Here is a 14,121-nt window from a genome sequence, read left to right as displayed (position 1 = left end):
ATTTGTCTCTTGTGTACAAAATAGTGACGACTATTCGTCATGATAATAAATGTTCCAAGTCAGTAAATAATGTTTGAGATTTTGTTGTTTTTTTATAGCTTTGCCAGCTGTTTTTCCTGGCTACCTCCTTGCCTTCTCCCTTGTAATTTGTTACTGGCCAGAAAACCACACCAAACCTGTTTCCAAACCTGAAAGCACTGTATCTAAAATATGAGTAAATTAAGTACCAAAGTGTCCTCCTCTAAATGAATTTGGGTGCTAATGCTGACGTTAATATTGTCAGTTCAGAGGCTTCAAATGCTAATTTCTTTAATATTTGACTATGCTCCAAATAACCGTAAACAGTAGACAAAATCTCCATGGCACAACTAAATTGACAAGTCGGGGGAGAGGAGAACAAGTTACAGAACAATATGTATATGGCATGTAGTTCAGTTCTGCTAATAAGACAAAACAAAATCAAAACATATGTACAAGAGTGTGAACATATGGATATAAATCTGTCTACACGCAGAAGAGAGGTTTGGATAGGGTATATACTACACTGTTGACTTTCCTCTAAGATTGGAGTAGGAAGACGGGGAGATGATTCTGTATTGACTATGAACATGAATCTTAAGCTATCAAAAAGTTTTAAATGTTTTAATTAGCTGATTGGTGATTTTTGAATAAAACAAGGCATTCCTCTTAGGAAAAAATGGGCTTCTCTCCTAATGACTAGACTTACTGGCCTCATTTGTTTTGTTTCATTTCATAACACAATTCAGGTCACTGAGTAGCCTAGAAAAAAGTGAATTTCTGAAGGAAGTCTATAGGAAATGGAATCAAATAATGAAGACAACCCACAAAAAGGTAATCAAAGGTTGACTGCATTTCATAGGTTCCTATGATAATGAGTTAAAGATCATATATGTTCAAGATATTATAAGGGTTCTCCACACTAAATCTGAGTGAACATTTTTTTTTTTTGGTAGGTAAGGAGCGGGTTTGTTTAGAGGGAAACATACTCCACAGACAGAGTGTGGCCATCTCAGAGAGCAAGAAGCCTGAACACTCTTTTACACTGCTGTGAAGACCTAAACTTCACACAGTAAGGGACTGAGACCACAGAAAAATCCCTCTTACATGCTAAACAGATGCTGAAAGTTCAGTAACATATTAATTTGCCGATACAACCTAAAACTGTATTACTTAAAATACAGATAATTCCAAATGACCTAGGTTGGCATCCTGATCAGTCTGTAACCATTATTTGCGGACTAAGGTATAATTCATATTTCTGTTTTCCAAAGTTCCTCTGTTCCATACTGTCTCCAAAGTTTAAATTCACATACAATTCAAAACATCAAAAAAACGAAACTTAGTTGGGAAAAAAGACATGGAATATACATACATGCTACCTTTAGTGTCTTAATTTCCTTAAACATCTCAAGTTTTAATTCACAAAACAGCATTCTTAAATACAGGTTTATACATAGATTTTATTTATACTAATGAGATTCAGAGCTATTTAGCAGACTTTGGACTTCTCAGACTATTCCAACAACCAGTAAAGGTTTATGGCATGTGATAATTTGCAAGCTGCTTAGGCAATAATATGAAATGTCCTGGTTGCAAAGCTGGTGTGCAGGAATGAGAAAGCTTACTAATGACAGAACTAGCTCATCCCTAACCACCTCTGCCAAATCTATTTGCCAAAGTTCCTATGAATTCTACACATTTGAGATGTACCACAATTTATCCTTTTTGAATGAAAAAAAAAAAAAAAAGCTATTGTACCTGTTGTTAATTCCAAAAGACAGTTCAAGGCCATAAGACAATATTCATTTTTGAAGCATTACTATAAAATAAGCTAATAGGCCCTCAGATTCCCCCATATCCACAAGTTTATGGAAGACAAAGGTTCCATACCTGCCCTTCAGGTTCTCAAGTTCCCTGTGATGCAACATGCTCCGCATGTGTTCATCCATCTCCTTCAAAATTAAAGAAAGCAGATTAAACTAAGGGGGACTGCTTTGGAGAAAAAATTTCTCTGTCTTATTCAATCAACAATCAGGGCTCAAGCTCCTTGTGTTAAAGTGGTGTTTGTGGTTTCTATTCACAATTCAATACTGAAAACAGTTCCTTATTAAGTAACTCTTTAGCCTGTTTTTGACATATTTTATTTTTAAATAAAGCAATAATTTTAAAAGACCTATTTAAGTGGCTTTCCAAAAAGGTTAGAAAGATTATTGTATTTAGGAGGCAAAAGACTAAATAATAAACAAATAGGTAAAATTCTAGCCCTTACAAAGTATTTACTTAAGTTTCTTAAAAAACAACAACAAAAATGCCTGAAATCACATAACTTCTCAACTACGTGGCTACTTTTCTTCATACTCTCTTTCCCCACTCAACAGACAGTTTCTCAAGAGTATGGTACAACTTTTATCCACGTCTTGGCCAGCGCCTGACATACACTTATTAATATCTGCTGAATGAACAGATGGATACATCAATTCTAGACAGAAGTTACAGACATCAGGGAATTTTCCTATGGTAGATCAAGATTTTAAAAATGCCTTGAACACAGCAGTTCTATCATGGCTTCATTTTCACTACCCACTCCTTTGCCTACAACAACTGATGTGTTTGGTTCCAATGAAAAGTTTGAGAATGTACTAGATGCCTCCCCCATCCCCATCCCACTGGGATGGAAACAAAATCTATGGCAAGAGTTTCTATTTAAATGTGCAAGTGTGACACACACACTCACACACCTCAAAAAACTCAAAAGTTGTAAACGTCAGTCTCTCTGTCACACTAAGTATATATATAGCCAGTATGTCATAATTAGAGAATGGCTGTTTACAAATATAAAACTGGCTCAGATGGTAAAGAATCCTCCTGCAGTGTTCAAGACCTGGGTTTGATCCCTAGGTCACAACATTAGGATACTCAGGGATGTAACATACAGTAACCCTAGATTCTTTTCTCCTCCTGAGTGTATTTGGAGCAGTCATATGTGTGTAGGTGCTAAGTCTGACTCTTTTGCGACCCCATGGACTGTAGCCAACCAGGCTCCTCTGTCTGGGATTTTCCAGGTAGAATATTGGAGTGGGTTGCCATTTCTTCCTCCAGGGGATCTTCCCAACCCAGGGATTGAACCTGTGTCTCCGGCATTGGCAGGCGTATTCTCATCACTGAGCCACCTGGAGCAACCACGGTAATACTATAACAGTTTGAGAAACTAGAGGAAAGTACATCAACATAAGTTGTTTTTAGTCTATCTGAGTTTATCCCTTTCAGTTAACCCATTAATTTCTTAGACCGTATCTTAACATTTAAATCATGCCATTCCCTTGCTTAAAAAAAAAACTAGTGTCGGCTTTCCCTAAGGCAGGAGTAGATTTAACTACTCAGCTCTTATTTATTATGATCCACGGAAAAATATGAAGAGACAAAACATGTTTTAATCCAGAGTAGAAGACATGCCAAAAAAACTTAAAATAGAAAAGTTGTGAGATATAACAAGATAGGCCACAGACTCCACAGAAGTCTGACACCTCTGAGTAGCTCCCTATCCATCTCACATCTTCTCATCTTCCCTTCTCCCTCTAATCTAAAAGTAGGCATCAGTCAGTCAGTTCAGTCGCTCGGTCGTGTCTGACTCTTTGCGACCCCATGAACCGTAGCACGCCAGGCCTCCCTGGCCATCACCAACTGCTGGAGTCCACCAAAACCCATGTCCACTGAGTCAGTGATGCCATCCAACCATCTTATTCTCTGTTGTTCCCTTCTCCTCCTGCCCTCAATCTTTCCCAGCATCAGGGGCTTTTCAAATGAGTCAGCTCTTCGTATCAGGTGGCCAAAGTATTGGATGGAGTTGCAGCTTCAACATCAGTCCCTCCAATGAACACGCAGGACTGATCTCCTTTAGGATGGACTGCTTGGATCTCCTTGCAGTCCAAGGGACTCTCAGGAGTCTTCTCCAACACCACAATTCAAAAGCATCAATTCTTCAGCACTCAGTTTTCTTTATAGCCCAACTCTCACATCCATACATGACCGCTGGAAAAACCATAGCCTTGACTAGATGTACCTCTGTTGACAAAGTAATGTTTCTGCTTTCTAATATGCTGTCCAGGTTGGTCATAACTTTCCTTCCAAGGAGTAAGCGTCTTTTAATTTCATGGCTGCAATCACCATCTGCAGTGGTTTTGGAGCCCAGAAAAATAAAGTCAGCCAGTTTCCACTGTTTCCCCATCTATTTGCCATGAAGTGAAAGTAGGCATAAAAAAGTTTTATTCATTGAAAATTTGAGTAAACCTGGTCTAAATTTTTAAAATTAGAACAGCAGTTCTTTTACATTTGTAAAGGCAGCAAGTATATTACCAAACATGATTTTAAAATTTCAGCTGATTTTCCCAACACTAATTGAAATTCTAAAAAAAAAGAAAAAAATTCTTCACCCAGCCTACTAAATGGATCACAATCAAACTCCTCAGTGGGGCAATCAATATTATCAACTATCTTCACTTAACTTACAAATTAAATTGTGGTACTATTATTTCCAGGATGAAACTGTTCTAGTCAGATAAGCCTTTTTACCTATTCCTAGATGGCACCCCACTCCAGTACTCTTGCCTGGAAAATCCCATGGACCGAGGAGCCTGGTGGGCTGCAGTCTGTGGGGTCGCGAAGAGTTGGACGCGACTGAGCGACTTGACTTTAACTTTTCACTTTCATGCATTGGAGAAGGAAATGGCAACCCACTCCAGTGTTCTTGCCTGGAGAATCCCAGGGACGGGGGAGCCTGGTGGGCTTCCATCTATGGGGTCACACAGAGTCGGACACAACTGAAGCGACTTAGCAGCAGCAGAGCTGTTATACTCCCTTCTACCACTGAATCTTTGTATTTTTCTTCCACCTAAAATGCCTCTTCTCCATTTCTTGTAAGCCATTTCACTCCCAAACATCTTTCAAGGATCACTCAGACTTGCCTGGCTAACCTCACTCATGATAACTTTCCTAGTTCTCTGTATATCCAATGGCAATCAAGAACATCTTAAAAGCACAGAGGGAAAGTTCCTCAGTATTTAAGCTAGATGACTTCTTAGAAAGCAAATATAAGAGGCAGGGGGTGGCGGGGGGTGGTGGGTGGCAAAATATGAGACAAATTGCAGATAATTTCCTTAAAGCACAGGTAAATTCTTTTAGTTTTTAAAACAGTGTTTTTCTTTGAGCAACATCCCCACCTTGTGGATGTCTGAGGATATAGTTAGAACCACTGCTGCTATGCTGTGACAGGCTACAAATCAATGCCATTCCCTTAGCTAATCAGAAAGCTGTTACAATCTCAGCCTGAATTTTAATGTATTTTCTCTATAACTGGTTACTAGATGAATTTCTCTTTATCATACTGTTAAGTATCTTCAAATTCCACGTAGAGGTTTAATAATATAGTTACTGTCTTCATAAGGCAGTAATGAGAAAGAAACCAGTGGAATAAGACTAAGGTTTAGGAAAGCATAAATGAGATGTTGTTAAAAGCTTTTACCCATCTATAAATTCCACATGGTGTCTCTGAAAAAATGGTCAGTCATAAAAGCCTCAGATTCTCTCTCTTCTATTATTACCTTTTTTGAGCTGTACACAATGTGGCACAATATGCATTTTCGTTCTCGTACCATATTGACCAGATCTGAAGCACTCAACGTCACACCTGTAATGAGGAAGTAACATTTAGTAACATTTTCTTCCCAGATGTCCTGAGTTTCATCTTAACATAGCCCAAAATACAAGTCCTGCATCTCCCTAACCTCCACCCTGCTCCTACCCCAGTCTACCCATCTTGGTAAATGAAAATTCCAATTTTGCAGGACCCTAGGGCAAAAACTTTGGGAGCCACCCTTAATCCCACCCACCTTCTCATCCCATATTCACCCTCATCAGCAAATCCTGCCGGTCCCACCTTGAAGCACATCCAAAATCTAGCCACTCCTCACAGCTCAGCACATTCATCCTCCCATGGCACCAGTCTACTGACCTGACTCCCTATTTCCACTCTTGTCTATACTCTCATGAAAGTGAAAGTGAGGTTGCTCAGTCATGTAGCCCACCAAGCTCCCCCGTCCATGGGATTCTCCAGGCAAGAATACTGGAGTGAGTTGCCATTTCCTTCTCCAGGGGATCTTCCCGACCCAGGGATCGAACCCAGGTCTCCCACATTGCAAGCAGACGCTTTAACCTCTGCGCCACCAGGGAAGCCCTCTCTCATGATCCATCCTCAAACCAGGAATCAAAGATTCTCAGAATGGAATTCTTTTAAAATTTAACTTAGACCACTTAGGGCTTCCCTGGTAGCTCAGCTGGTAAAGAAACTGCCTGCAATGCAGGAGACCCCAGTTCAGCTCCTGGGTTGGGAAGTTCCCCTGGAGAAAGGACAGGGTACCCACTCCAGTATTCTTGGGCTCCCCTGGGGGCTCAGATGGTAAAGTATCTGCCTGCAATGCGGGAGACCTGGGTTTCATCCCTGGGTTGGGAAGATTCCCTGGAGGACAGCATGGATGACCTGACTCCCTATTTTCCCTATCCTCACAATGATCTATTCTCAAATCAGCAACCAAAGATTCTCATTTCAGTTCAGTCGCTCACTCGTGTCTGACTCTTTGTGACCCCATGGATTGCAGAACACCAGGCCTCCCTATCCATCATCAACTCCCGGAGTTTGCTCAAACTCATGTCTATAGAGTTGGTGATGCCATCCAACCATCTCATCCTCTGTCCTCCCCTTCGCCTCCTGCCTTCAATCCTTCCCAGGATCAGGGGCTTTTCCAATGAGTCAGTTCTTTGCATTATGTGGCCAAAGGATTGGAGTTTCAGCTTTAGCATCAGACCTTCCAATGAACAGTCAGGACTGATTTTCTTTAGGATTAACTGGTTTGATCTCCTTGCAGTCCAAGGGACTCTCTATTTGCCACGAAGTTATGTGGAACTCTTTTAAAATTTGAGTCAGGTCATTTAACTCCTCTGCTCAGAATCTTCCAGCAGATGTCCATCTCACTTACAGAAAATACAAAGTCCTTTGTCACGGGATACAAAATCCGTTTCTCTCTCATGCTCTGACTCCATATCCTATCACTCTCCCTATAATGCTCCATTCAAGTTACACTGCCCTCCTTCCTTCTGTTCCTTGATCACACTGGGGATTTTCCCACCTGTGGCTTTCTATATGTCCTGTTTCCTCTGCTTGGAATAGTCTTCTTCAGATATACTTATGGTTCTCATGGATCACTCCCACACAGTTGCCTCGTCGGGGAGGCCTTCCCTGTCCTCCTATAGAATTGTACTTCCTGCCCCCCATTTCTTCTATCCCCCTAATAACCTTCTTAATTTTTTACTTTTTAGTAGTTCAGTTGGAGAAGGCAATGGCAACCCACTCCACGACTCTTGCCTGGAAAATCCCACAGATGGAGGAGCCTGGTAGGCTGCAGTCCATGGGGTCACGAAGAGTCGGCCACGACGGAGCGACTTCACTTTGACTTTTCACTTTCCTGCACTGGAGAAGGAAATGGCAACCCACTCCAGTGTTCTTGCCTGGAGAATCCCAGGGATGGGGGAGACTGGTGGGCTGCCGTCTATGGGGTCGCACAGAGTCGGACACAACTGAAGTGACTTAGCAGCAGCGGCAGCAGCAGTAGTACAATGGTAGACAGCTTCCAAAGATGGCCACAACATTATTCCCCACCCCATGTTCTCTTCTGCGATGTGACTTTGTCACCACTGCCCATCAAAAGGTAGAGTCCCTCTCTGTGACCTGTTTTGACCAATAAAATACAATGGAAGTGACAATGCAATTTCTGAGGTCAGGCCTTAAAAAATCTGCAGCTTTGGCCTTTGTGCACTGGGAACACTTCCTCAACAACAATCAGCGCCATTCGACAGTCATATTGGGCTCTCCAGGTCCAGCTGCCAATGAGGTATCCCAAGTGAGACCAGTTAAAGAACCAGGCAAATGAGCCCTTTTCAACCCAAAGAATTGTAAGAGTCAATAAAATAACTGTTTCAAGAATTTCACAATAGCTTGTTAAACAGCAAGAAATATCTGAAACAAGCATCTTTTACTACCTAACATAGTACATATTGTATTTCTCTGTATCCCCAATTATAAATTCCACAAGAACAAAGGCTGTATACTTAATTCACTAGTACAGGGCTAACACTGAAAAGTGTCTGGCATACTGTTGGCATTCTGTAAGTATTTACTGAATTGTTCCAAATAGGATTATCTTGGGTTATTAAATATGAGTCAGAGATAACTGGATAAATACTGAGGTTTGGATTAAGACCAGAAGGGTCTCTACAACCCTCCAGCACTACCATACTTTCTTCCTGCATCTCTGCAAGGATGCCCTACCTGAGAATTTAATTCCACTCCCCATGCAAACTTATTTTTCTCGCCACACATACAATACCAGACTCTATTTAATAGAGTTATTTGCGTCCTCATCTGGGCTTTAAGTTCCTTATGGGACTTAAAACTGTGAGGTAATGAAGTTATGCTGCTGCTGCTGCTAAGTCGGTTTAGACATGTCTGACTCTGTGTGACCCCATAGATGGCAGCCCACCAGGCTCTGCCATCCCTGGGATTCTCCAGGCAAGAACACTGGAGTGGGTTGCCATTTCCTTCTCCAATGCACGAAAGTGAAAAAGTGAAAATGAAGTCACTCAGTCGTGTCCAACTCTTCAAGACCCCATGGACTGCAGCCTACCAGGCTCTTCCGTCCATGGGATTTTCCAGGCAAGAGTACTGGAGTGGGGTGCCACGGCCTTCTCCAAATGAAGTTATAAATTACCCTAATTTAATTTGTAATGCCCTAGACAACATGGTGAAAGAACCAATGAAAAAGAAGGCTAAAAAAATAAGAAAAAGAAGCCTAAAGGTCCTTTACTTCTCTTGACACACATTTCAGTTCAGTTCAGTTCAGTCGCTCAGTCGTGTCCGACTCTTTGCGACCCCATGAATCACAGCACGCCAGGCCTCCCTGTCCATCACCAACTCCTGGAGTTCACTCAGACTTGAGTCCATCGAGCCAGTAGTTTCCTTCTATTGAAACCCACTCCATACCACTACTGAGTGTCTGAAATAATTATACTCAATAACAAAGTACCAAAACAAAAATGTAGGACAAAATTGTGAACATTTGAGAAAGCTGAATGTCAGTTAGCTACTAAAACAAAGAAATATACCATCATGGATAGATATAGTACTATTTATGCCTTCAATATTACTAATTTATCCTAAATCTCAAATTAACACAAACCACTCTAGTGCTAAGTGTCAAAGCATAATTCAGTTCAGTTCAGTTGCTCAATCGTGTCCGACTTTTTGTGACCCCATGAATTGCAGCACGCCAGGCCTCCCTGTCCATCACCAACTCCCCGAGTTCACTCAAATTCACATCCATTGAGTCGATGATGCCATCCAGCCATCTCATCCTCTGTCATCCCCTTCTCCTCCTGCCCTCAATCCCTCCCAGCATCAGAGTCTTTTCCAATGAGTCAACTCTTCACATGAGGTAGCCAAAGTACTGGAGTTTCAGCTTTAGAATCATTCTTTCCAAAGAACACCCATGACTGATCTCTTCAGAATGGACTGGCTGGATCTCCTTGCAATCCAAGGAACTCTCAAGAGTCTTCTCCAACACCACAGTTCAGAAGCATCAATTCTTGGGCGCTCAGCTTTCTTCACAGTCCAACTCTCACATCCATACACGACCACAGGAAAAACCATAGCCTTGACTAGACGGACCTTTGTTGGCAAAGTAATGCCTCTGCTTTTGAATATGCTATCTAGGTTGGTTATAACTTTTCTTCCAAGGAGTAAGCATCTTTTAATTTCATGGCTGCAGTCACCATCTGCAGTGATTTTGGAGCCCAAAAAAATAAAGTCTGACGCTGTTTCCACTGTTTCCCCATCTATTTCCCATGAAGTGATGGGACCAGATGCCATGATCTTTGTTCTCTGAATGTTGAGCTTTAAGCCAACTTTTTCACTCTCCTCTTTCATTTTCATCAAGAGGCTTTGAAGTTCCTCTTCACTTTCTGCCATAAGGGTGGTGTCATCTGCATATCTGGGGTTATTGATGTTTCTCCCGGCAATCTTGATTCCAGCTTGTGCTTCTTCCAGCCCAGCGTTTCTCATGATGTACTCTGCATAGAAGTTAAATAAGCAGGGTGACAATATACAGCCTTGACGTACTCCTCTTCCTATCTGGAACCAGTCTGTTGTTCCATGTCCAGTTCTAACTGTTGCTTCCTGATCTGCATATAGGTTTCTCAAGAGCATAATTATTCTTCTAATTCTGTCTTAACATTTACTTTAACTTTAATTAGTATTTACAAGCACTATTTTGTTATTTCGTTCAGCAAGCATTGTTCTAGGAGTTGCATAAACAGTGATAAAGATGATATAGCCAGAAATGTTTTTAATAGTGCTTCAAATTATTACCCATTAAAGCAAAACAGAAACTTGGAAGCAATAAAATCAAGGAAAAAGGGAGATTTTCTCACACAAGCAGCAGTTCATTTTCCTTTTCAAGAGCTTTACGTTTCTAACTTGCATAGATTAAGTTTCATTTTTGTAAAAATTTCAACTTTCATAAAGAAGCAAAAAGTGTAAACTGCTAACAATGTATTTAATTATTAAGAAGGACCTCGTATTTGAAAACACTGAGTTGATGTGCTGCTGCTGCTGCTAAGTTGCTTCAGTCGTGTCCGACTCTGTGTGACCCCAGAGACGGCAGCCCACCAGGCTCCCCTATCCCTGGGATTCTCCAGGCAAGAACACTGGAGTGGGTTGCCATTTCCTTCTCCAATGCAGGAAAGTGAAAAGTCAAAGTGAAGTCACTCAGTCGTGGCCGACTCTTCGCAACCCCATGGACTGCAGCCTACCAGGCTCCTCCGTCCATGGGATTTTCTAGGTGAGAGTCCTGGAGTGGGCTGCCATTGCCTTCTCCAGAGTTGATATGATTCCAGCTAAAAAGACAAAAGCGTTTTAACTTGCACATCCCTAAACTGGGTAAAAATATAATTTCCATTACAGTTTCTAAAATACTGAAATTAACTCACAGTCTTCCATTTGGGAATCACTGCAGAGAAGGCAATGGTACCCCACTCCAGTACTCTTGCCTGGAGAATCCCAGGGATGGGGGAGGCTGGTAGGCTGCAGTCCATGGGGTCGCGAAGAGTCGGACACAACTGAGCGACTTCACTTTCTCTTTTCACTTTCCTGCATTGGAGAAGGAAATGGCAACCCACTCCAGTGTTCTTGCCTGGAGAATCCCAGGGATGGCGGAGCCTGGTGGGCTGCCATCTATGGGGTCGCACAAAGTCGGACACAACTGAAGCGACTTAGCAGCAGCAGCAGCAGCAGCAGTTCTCTTTAAAGGGCTTAACAAGGATTAGAAGTCAAGGAAATAGAAACCATCCAACTCTGCAATCTCAAAATGCTTGAGAGGTTACATCATATAGGTCAAGTAAGTGTGAATAAACAACTGCTGTCCTCACTTGGACCACCTTATATTTCTGCCTTATCACTTAAATATACTTATTATGTAATCTTTCAAACTTTCTCCAATGAATTATGAGAATTACCTGCAAATTTCTTAGTCATAAGTCTAAAAAAAAATCCTATAGTAAGTACTTTTTCTCAATATCTTGATTACTATCCTAATACAATTATCATTCCCATAGGCAAAAACAGATTCTTTCCTTTCAGTTTCTCATATTTAGTCAACAAATCCTGACAGATTTCAATTTTTAAATTTTTGTTATATACTCTTCAATGTGATAAACCTGCGTGAACTTATTTCTATTCTCCCTTCCCCCAACTGCTATACTCACTAACATTTCCTGCCCTAACTCCTGCTCCCAATATATGAACTAGTTTTAAATCCAAGCAGTTCATTAGAATCACCTACATAGCTTATAAATATAAAGAAATACAGCTGTTAAGGCAGAGCAGAACTATTACTGCATTAGTCTCCAGACATTCCACTCTGCACTTCACCATGCTCTCCCCATCCTTCTACTAGTCACTCAGAAGTGACTTAAACTGGTCAGTAAGTGAGCCTTTAAGTAATCACTATCTTCATGTAAGAAACAAATCACCAGTCCAGGTTCGATACAGGATCCTTGGGGTTGGTGCACTGGGATGACCCGGAGGGATGGTATGGGGAGGGAGGTGGTAGGGGAGTTCAGGATGGGGAACACGTGTACACCTGTGGCGGATTCATGTTGATGTGTGGCAGAACCAATACAATACTGTAAAGTAATTAGCCTCCAATTGAAATAAATAAATTTTAAAAAAAGTGTTGCCTGTATGTAAAAAGTTATTGATTTTTGTATATTGTTCTAATAAAGGCTAGCTACCTTGCTAAACTCTCAAAAAAACAAAAGTAATCACTATCTCATAACACTGTAGTCCATCTCAAACATCAGTATCAGATTATTCCTCTAAATATTTATGAAACTCAAGGCTGGAAAACAGCATTTAGTGTCGAAGAACTTTATCTGAAATATTTTCACATTATCCCATTTAACTGTTAAAACAACCTGCTACCTAAGTAATAACAGGTTGTTCAATGGTGGGTATGTCTGATCTCCCTGACCTTACCATGAGGAAGGAATCTGACAAGAAAGGTCTGGAAGTATTTTGGGGCACAGGAACCTATAACCACAACTTTCAAAAGCTGTCCTATTTACTAGGTCTGAGTTCTGGCTGGCTCTTGTTTCCCAAGGTAAGTGACTACTACAATTAAGCACAGTAGTACTTAAGATATTTCAACTTTGATATAAAGCCAAATGACAATACTACACTGTAAAATGCTGAAGAACCGAAGTGTAATTACTGGTCTCTTGGGGTAGGGGACTGGTGCTCAGGTTAGAATCCCTTTTCTGAATTCCACAGGTAACTTTCTGCATCTCCCCCTTAACCCCAAAAGAAAACTAATGGACTTCTGGTGACCAAGACAGAATAACAGAGAGATAGTGTTCCGTGACAGAACAAGTTTTTGACATTACCCCTAGGTTGGCCAGTTTATGGATCAAAGATGTGACTGGTGCTTCCAAAAAGTCCTTACTTTGTTGAGTAGGACTCCCCAGAAAGTTTCAAGGCTCCTAGCTACGGAAGGCGTTTTAGTAAGATGACAAGAAAGGTCTGGAAGTATTTTGGGGCACAGGAACCTATAACCACAACTTTCAAAAGCTGTGCTATTTACTAGGTCTGAGTTCTGGCTGGCTCTTGTTTCCCAAGGTAAGTGACTGGTGATTTCCTGAATCCAGTATATTTGATGGAGCATAAGCTCATAAGCATTTACTTACTAGCATTCTTATATTATCTGCCCTAACACAACACTCAGCAGGAATATATATATACCAACCACTCTTTATTAGAAAACACAGGGTTAAAACAAAAACAGGAAGTTAAGGCTGTGACCCAGGAAAAGTGATTCAAAGTCAAGCATCCAATTAATGAAGTTGTTCAGATTGCCCATCACCAGGCAAGAAAATGGACAGGGCAGACCACAATCTGATTCTTTATCTTGGAATCAGAACTATAATCAGATTCCAATACTTGTCAATTCTGGAACTTGGAAGCATTATGTCCTAGAGGGAAAAATAACTGAGAAAGAAAACGGGGAAACGTCAACTCTAACAAAGTAATAAAAATGCTATCTAAAGTTACCATCACGTAACAGAGTAGGTCATAAGATAACTTATACAAACACTGTTTTAAAAGTTTAACTGGGTGGCTTGTTGCATTTATTTAATAGTTTTAAAAGTTTTCTTTCCAGCCTACTTGGGCTTCTCAGGTGGTACATTGGTAAAGAATCCACCTGCCAACACAGGCAACGTGGGTTTGACCCCCAGGTGGGGAAGATCCCCTGGAGGAGGAAATGGCAACTCACTCCAGTATTCTTGCCTGGAAAATTCCATGGACACAGGAGGTTGATGGGCTATAGTCCATGGGATTACAAAGAGTTGGACACGACTGAGCGACTAACATTTTAACAGTTTACATTCCTGTATTCATCATTTATATATATCTCAAAGCAACCCCAAAGATCCACATAGCAA

The 14,121-nt window shown here is 41.0% G+C and overlaps 1 protein-coding gene across 2 annotated transcripts in view; it reads right to left on the bottom strand.

Annotated features, from left to right (window-relative positions):
• The window catches only part of ZNF106 (zinc finger protein 106), a 58,660-nt gene that overhangs the window by 34,775 nt on the left and 9,764 nt on the right, over positions 1–14,121 (bottom strand). For both annotated transcript variants that reach the window (XM_018054397.1, XM_018054398.1), the window contains exons 2-3: positions 5,619–5,704; positions 1,912–1,973 (exon numbers count right to left, since the gene is read on the bottom strand). In XM_018054397.1, coding sequence (XP_017909886.1) covers positions 1,912–1,973; positions 5,619–5,672 — 116 coding nt within the window. In that variant the 5' untranslated portion in view covers positions 5,673–5,704. The remainder of the gene's footprint in view (positions 1–1,911; positions 1,974–5,618; positions 5,705–14,121) is intronic.

Source organism: Capra hircus, chromosome 10 (assembly GCF_001704415.2).
Source record: "Capra hircus breed San Clemente chromosome 10, ASM170441v1, whole genome shotgun sequence".
Lineage (NCBI taxonomy): Eukaryota > Metazoa > Chordata > Mammalia > Artiodactyla > Bovidae > Capra > Capra hircus.
This window is presented reverse-complemented; position numbering and strand designations above follow the sequence as displayed.